Consider the following 7794-nt stretch of genomic DNA (forward strand, 5'->3'; position numbering starts at 1 on the left):
GATAATGTAAAGGGGATTTGACTCAGCCACAAATTAATTTACATGTAGGCCTACAAGAAAAGCATCACATAAAATTGAAAAGTAAAATAAAAAGTCCCACACACCCACAATCGTCAGAAATATGTTTTGACTTCAGCGTAACATGGTGTTGCAAGTGCTGTCCCATTTCTTTTTATACCAGTTCGAGACACTCAACCACTTTACAAGATGACGTCAATAAGTCTGTGAGGGTTCAGGGCTTGAGGGTTTAGGGGGGACATTGAGACTGGGCCCAATCGATTTTTTCAACCCAGCCCTGTGTGTGTGTGTGTGTGTGTGTGTGTGTGTGTGTGTGTGTGTGTGTGTGTGTGTGTGTGTGTGTGTGTGTGTGTGTGTGTTCGCGTGTGTGTGTGTGTGTTCGCGTGTGTGTGTGTCTGTGTGTGTTTGTGTGTGTTCGCGTGTGTGTGTGTCTGTGTGTGTGTGTGTGTGTGTGTGTGTGTGTGTGTGTGTGTGTGTGTGTGTGTGTCTGTGTGTGTGTGTCTGTGTGTGTGTCTGTGTGTGTGTGTGTGTGCACATGCCAGCCTGTAGCGGGGGCTTCTCCGTGGCAGTGCCACCAGGGACCAGAGTGTGTGACGTGGGTGCGTTGTGACTCAGTCCTCGGGAGCTGCTGCTTCTACCGAGACGAAACTTGATTCACTAGAGAGCCTAAAACCTCCATGCCACTGCAAGCGGCACCAAATAACAGCTTTATGTCTCCATCAACTACCCAAATATTTGGCCTATACAGAGGTGTGATGAAAATTCTGTCTCACCCAGTCGTTATGATAGTGGTAAAATGTTAAATGGACTGCACTTATATAGCGCTTTCATCCAAAGCGCTTTACAATGGCCTGTCATTTACACAAACATTCACACACCAATGGTGGCAGCAGCCATGCAAGGTGCTAGCCTGCTCACTGGGAGCAATTTGGGGTTCAGTGTCTTGCCCAAGGACACTTCGATGTGGACAGGAGGAAACGGGATTCGAACCGCTGACCCTACAATCTACCTCCTGAGCCACAGCCCCAACGAACATTGAAAACTAAAGTTCCCAAAAGAGATAAGAACTTGGCCATTCATATGTGAGGTTACCTGAGTGCTACTGACGCTGATGGATAAGCATGCTGGGTGGGCACAGCACAGACCAGAACTGGCAGGGAGCAAACTAAAACCAGACTTTTCCCTCGGACCAAATGAACACAACGTAAAATACAGATAATTTCAATTAACAAACAAATATTTCAGAAATCCTTGTAGCTCAAACATGGGCATCATAATTTAAAATGGTCTTATACGTTTAAAATCATCTAGGATCTATTGGTGGAACCCTGAATGACTAATGCACCACACTGATGAATATTTTATGAGTCTCTTACTTGTAGGCTAAAGGTTCCATGTCACGTGTGCCTACAGAAAGTGAGTTGTGCCTGTGCTTCTCATTACTGGGCATGAAAGTTAGGAAAGCATGTTGGTTGCATGATCATGTCCACACAGGCAACATAGCCCTGATTTGACCTAGCTTATGTCTCAGCCTGAAGCGACTACCATAAAGTAGTCTATAGTTTTCAACAGTATTTCAATGACGGAAGACAAAACTATGTATTATCAAAAGCCTAGGGCCAGACTTAGGTAAAAAGGGTTTTGCACAGAGCTAAGGCTGATCTTGAGGCAAAACCAATTCCACTCATGTAGGCATTTATGAATGATTCCCCATAATAGCCTACATGAGTTGTGGCCAGCCATTCCAAGTATTAGGGCCAAACAATGGACATCAGCCTACAGCTACGCCCATGACTCACCAGCTCAAGGGCAACATTAAGCCGAAAAAGGACACAATAAGCTGAAGGACCATGCGGAATCAGCCGCTGATGGCGCTAGACTGTGCCCATTGACGGGTGATGATGTCCTACACGCACCAAAGAGACAAGGTCACCTCATTGGTCCCCCGCTGTTTTTAGCCAACCGCTGGGTTGCTTTGTTCGGGCCGTGATGTCATGATCAAAATGGAGCAGGAGCAGAACAGCAGCAGAATACGGGTTACCTCTCCGACCAAAGCGCTCCGTAGACGTTTCTTTACCAAATCCACAGGATGGGGGATAGACAATGTGATGAAATGCCATCCTCAAAGGAGGAACGCCCCCCCCCCCCCCCCCCCCCAAAAAAAAAGAACTAGCGGAGAGAGAAGGTCAAAGAAGAGCGATGGCAGATAGATGGCTACAGGGGTTGTTCATGGTTGACCTTGGCATTGCTCTCAGACCCGGGATCCCTGAAGAAAATGTTCAGTCCAATCATGACAACCGGCGTCAATACATTTTTAATACTAATAGGTATACAACCCTGATATAACCAATAGGTATGCAATCATTTGCCACCATCACTGCCAGTAACTGAATGTAAAAAGCACATGACCTGACCAGTCAAGTTCATACTCTGTCTTGGATCATAGAGCCATTTGGCCAGCTAATTAGACCAGGAGCAGCAAACTTGGTCAAAGCACACAGGCTAGGCTTTAAATTGTGGTGCTTCAATCAGAGCTCAGATTAGATCAATCTCTAAAACTCAATGGACCCAGGTACTGCAACACTCATCAAAACACATTGGTTATAATGCTTTTGTGGTGCTAGCAAGGACAGGCTACCATCTTCTACTGTCTTTTCCACATAAGGTCTGCCATCACATGACCTTATACGTGACCAGTTAGATGACGAGCAGTCAGCCTCTGGATCAGAGGATATTAGTGACGTCGGGTTGTCAATTCCCAACTATTAAGTGCTGCCATGGCTAGCTAGCCAGCTAAGGTGTCTGTACCTTGCTAACATTAACTTACAGAGCATGTGGTATTGGGACAGTAGCCAGCAAGCTGCATTACCCATCAGCTTAAATTAGCTAGATAGAATAGCTTTTTTTATTAAAGTTAACTGGATAACGTTAGTATTTATGTTTCACTGACATGATGAGCTAGCTAGCTGACGTTAGCCTGTCCGTTTCACTGATGTACAAAGCGTAGTCGATAGTAGCTTTGCTAATGTTGCATACAGACAGAGTCGTATTTTGTGCAGATTATTGCGTTGTTTGCATGACTAGCTCTGGTAATGAATGGGGGTTGGGTTGGGCTAGTACGAGCTAGCAGCATAGCAGCCCAGTAATGAATGGAAGCTAGCCTGATGTGTCCGCAGTCCAAAACAGTGAGGAAACGAGTGAGCTGTTTGCACTCACCTGACTATAGAGCACCCTGAAGGGTTTCAGATAGTTGGAGTTGGTACACGGGACGACCTCCATGTTGTTGATCTGCTCCATGGTTCAGACTAGCGAGGTGCCCACCGGTGAACCGCAGATAGCACGACCGCAGGGCAGGAGAATGAATAAATGCCTACGGATGCCTAGGAAGGACATAGTAAACAAGTGACTTTGCGATTCGCATAACGTTAGCTGGTTAGTGGTGAAATCAAAGTTATTTATAAAGCATGTTTAAAAACTCATGTTGACCAAAGTGCCGTATAATAATGATTACAATAACAATCACATTAATACAGCTAACAATAGCATTAGACCCTTTTCTCGCCATCTATGGCTTATCTGTGAATTATGTTATAAACACACTGTTTAGGCCATTTCACTCCTACTCTGCTAGCAAAGCGCCTCATTCTGCTTCAGTGAAAATCTGAGTTGAGCCCGACGCTCCACCAATGGCTCAGAGAACTAGGTGAAGTTATTCATATGGAGGGTTTTCAAAACCAACTTGCCAATAGGGAAATGACTTCCTTAAAATCTGGAAACCAATCCTCGACAAATGGTCATCATTCCAGCAGGCGTGAACTGATTATGTACCCATGGTGCTTGACACATAAGGTCTGTGTTACACCCATATATGACACCTTGGGGTTGCACACGGGAGCTGCCTTGGTCCATTACTATTCTCACGATGCTGCCACTCAGGGATATCATTAGAGAGCACAATGTTTGTTTTCATATGCAGAGGACAGCTGCACATCTCTGCTTAACCAACTGATGCTGCAGCCATAAACACCATTACTACCTGTCTTCTAGCAATAAATACATGGATGAGCGATAACCTCTTGAAGCTATAAATGAGGACAAAACTGAAATCCTACTGATCGGCCCTAAAACAAAGAAATGCTGTTTAAAAATCTGGGGAAACTGACATCCTGGATTAAACCTGAGGTTACAAGTCTTGGTGTTATCCTAGATTTAGATCTAAGATTCAAGTCCCATATTAATTTAAGGTGACAAAAACCAAATTTTTCCACCTTCAAAACATAGTACATCCATTTATAAATCACACTCATCAAATTCATGCTTTTACAGTAGTTCAGGCCGACTTAATTATGGTAATGCACTCTTCACTGGCCTCCCCCAAAAATCATTGTCAATGGGGGGGTGGTTGGGGGGGGGGGTTGTTTTCAGTTAGCTACAGTCAAGGTTCGTGGGTTTGGGTACTCATGAGGACAGAAAGCCCTGTTTTGCTGATTTGCTGAACCAGGTGTGGGTGGGTGTTTTTTTTTATGCTCTGGTGTTAACCTCATACCAAATTATAATCATTATTATAATTGTTGTAGCAGAGCCAGACACAAAAGTTTGGTGTTTTGCATACCAAAATGCAAAATACAGTACATAGGCTATGAGTGTTGAAAGTGAAATGAAAGTGTTGCTGTGCAAGATTGAGATGTTATCCTACAATATACAGGGGTGCAGACTTGTCACCTTTAGGTGAAAATAGCAGTTTTTAATCCAAAATAGGTCATTTGTTTGATCTGTGTATGTATGGGTTTGAATGTTTGTCGCCTTTTTCACCTGTGATCGGTTTGCACCTGTATATATATATATATATATATATATATATATATATAAATATATATATATATATATATATATGAATATATATTGTTAATTGAGACAAGAGGAAAGTGTAGGCCTTTGCTTTATGGCCACATTTGTTCTTTATCCGTTTCAAACACCTGTACATCAATTGTGATGCTCTCATTCCCTCTTTCAATATCTCTTTCTTCACGGTAAAATACCTGAATGTAGTATATCTTGCTAGTGCCACTATTCAAATAACGTATTACTGTGATGTTCAGGTCAAAGCCAAAACATCTGGATTAAATGGATTTTAGAGGAAGGAAGCCATTAAATTGTGTGTATTATCAGACTTCAGGGGTAAGCTGGGTGTTTAGGTTGGTGACCTCTTGTCTCTTTCTTCTTATCTGGCCATACGCCTCAGCTTAAAGTACATTCAGACCAGCTGGAATGGCTTCTATCTATCTCTCTCTCTCTCTCTCTCTCTCTCTCTCTCTCTCTCTCTCTCTCTCTCTCTCTCTCTCTCTCCTCTCTCTCTCTCTCTCTCTCTCTCTCTCTCTCCCTCTCTCTCTCTGAATAACTTGTAGATGCTCAGTGAAATTTAACATAAGAACATTTCCTTGGCTTTCATTACTAAACCTCTTTTGTTCTTCCTTGGCATTCAAATAAAAAATGTAATATATTTCACTACATGTACAGATATGGACTGTCTCTCTGAGGGAGAAAGGAGAAACAGAAATAGAACATGTCCCAGTTTATCTCAGAGAAAATTCAAGGTAAAAACAAGTGTGGAACAGCTTGGTGCAATACGCCCCAGGACACAGACTTAGTTTTCTTATCATTGTTTTGTACAAAAAAAACAATATTTGATCTTTTGGGTTGTCTGATTAATATTAAAATAAACTTTTATGATGGTTAATCATTGAGACCTGAGGCAAATCTTGTTGTGTATATCTGTATAATGACATTGTCTGCGTCATTCCCTGGTGACTGAAAGACGTTGACATAATTTCAGTGGATGCGGAAGTAGAGCAGTGCTAAATTGCCCTATGAGGATGCTGCTAAGGGACCGTTTGGCTCCTGGGTCAAGGTCACCCATCGAGAGTGTTTAATTGGTCCCTGGTCCCTGGAGAATAGAGAGAAAAGCAATATCCCTTTCTTTGCTTTTGAGAGGCACAGTTTTAACAGACAACCCTTCGATCCACGCACTTTTGCACGCTCACATCTATGCACCCAGACCTGTATACTTATGACTGTTTACTGAGTTATAAGTAATAAAGGTTCTGAACAGAGCTCATCAACACCACAGAAGTAGAATTCTGTAATCCACTTCTGTGATAAATAATATGTTATGCTAATGTTGAATACTTTATTGTGATTGGGTGGAAGCGCTCTATTATTTTTCTGTGAAGGCTTGTCTAAGAAGTAGTTCCAGTTAGATGGCTTGTCGCCATTCCAAATCAGTACTCAGAGAAAAGAACTTCAACAACTTCAAATGTATTCCACCTATAGATAGATAGATAGATAGATAGACAGACAGACAGACAGACAGACAGACAGACAGACAGACAGACAGACAGACAGACAGATAGACAGATAGACAGATAGATAGATAGATAGATAGATAGATAGATAGATAGATAGATAGATAGATAGATAGATGGAGATAGAAAGATAGATAGATAGATAGAGAGAGAGAGAGAGATAAAGAGATAGATAGACAGACAGACAGACAGACAGACAGACAGACAGACAGACAGACAGACAGACAGACAGACAGACAGACATAGATAGATAGATAGATAGATAGATAGATAGATAGATAGATAGATAGATAGATAGATAGATAGATAGATAGATAGATAGATAGATAGATAGGTAGATAGATAGATAGATAGATAGATAGATAGATAGATAGATAGATAGATAGATAGATAGATAGATAGATAGATAGATAGATAGATAGATAGCCTATTAAGCAACAAAGTTACATATGCTGTAACATTCTAGAAAGGTACATTTTAATACCATACAGCCCACCATGATGATATTGTCGAAATTGTAACAACCTGAAGGTTTGGTCTCAAATGTTAATGAGTCTGCTGTTGAATGAACCCCAAAAGGTACATTTATAAAAGGTACACATCTATTCTCCCCCAACGAATAGAATTTAATTCTTTGGAAAGAGGTGCTGTTAGTTAATGTTTCATTGCAGTGCTGCGCCTGGGGCAGCGGGTATGAGCTCAACACCCACTCTGTCTCTGACCTTTCACTGCTCTTTCATTGGACAATAACTACATCTAACAAAACATCTATATTCAAGTTAAGACAAGAAAGGAACACCAGTTGCCATTAGTGAGAAAGGGTGTTTTCACCCAAACGCCAAGCTTTCTGAGTAGGGTTCTCATGCTCTCACTGTGCCAGAACCTCCCATTGGGATCATTTGCAGAGGAGAACATAAAGTGCTCAGGGTCCCTGCCCTTTTTTTTTTTTTTCCCCAAGAAAGGTTTATTCCTTTAACGCACGCTCTGTGTCAAATATCTTTATCCATCAGTTCTTCCTATCATCAATCCTTTTGCCAGCCATTCTATCGAGATGACCCAGTGATTAAAGTCTATTATGTAAATACAGTCAACACCAAACACGCTTCAATCTCAACGGACAATCACCGTTCTAAGCACTTCTTAGGGCTGGCTGCCTCAGTACTTAACAATAATCGTAATCTGTACAATCACATCAGCGCTGAGAGGGGCCCGTCCTGAACGCGTTGAGTAACAAGGCGTGGCCGTCCCTCTCTGGCGAGCCTGGCCTTGGGGCGAGGACGGATGATGTCACCGTCATCCACCGGGACGAGTACTCTCCCAGTGAAAACTTCTAAAGCATCCCAATCTCGCCGTGGCCGGCTTCCTCCCCCCGGTGGAACTCTCTCCTCCCTCCCTCCATACAGAGACAGGATAT

General features: G+C 42.4%; 2 protein-coding genes across 2 annotated transcripts in view; both read right to left on the reverse strand.

The window, feature by feature from the left end:
• The window catches only part of nudt14 (nudix (nucleoside diphosphate linked moiety X)-type motif 14), a gene marked incomplete at both ends in the record, with an annotated part of 32539 nt that extends 29224 nt beyond the window's left edge, over window positions 1-3315 (reverse strand). The window contains one exon of the mRNA XM_084439399.1: window positions 3235-3315. Coding sequence (XP_084295525.1) covers window positions 3235-3315 — 81 coding nt within the window. The remainder of the gene's footprint in view (window positions 1-3234) is intronic.
• LOC311310618 (nesprin-2-like) overlaps window positions 1-7794 on the reverse strand; it is a gene marked incomplete at its 5' end in the record, with an annotated part of 259823 nt that overhangs the window by 92123 nt on the left and 159906 nt on the right.

The sequence above is a fragment of the Borostomias antarcticus genome (assembly GCF_949987555.1).
Source record: "Borostomias antarcticus genome assembly, chromosome: 6".
Classification (NCBI taxonomy): domain Eukaryota; kingdom Metazoa; phylum Chordata; class Actinopteri; order Stomiiformes; family Stomiidae; genus Borostomias; species Borostomias antarcticus.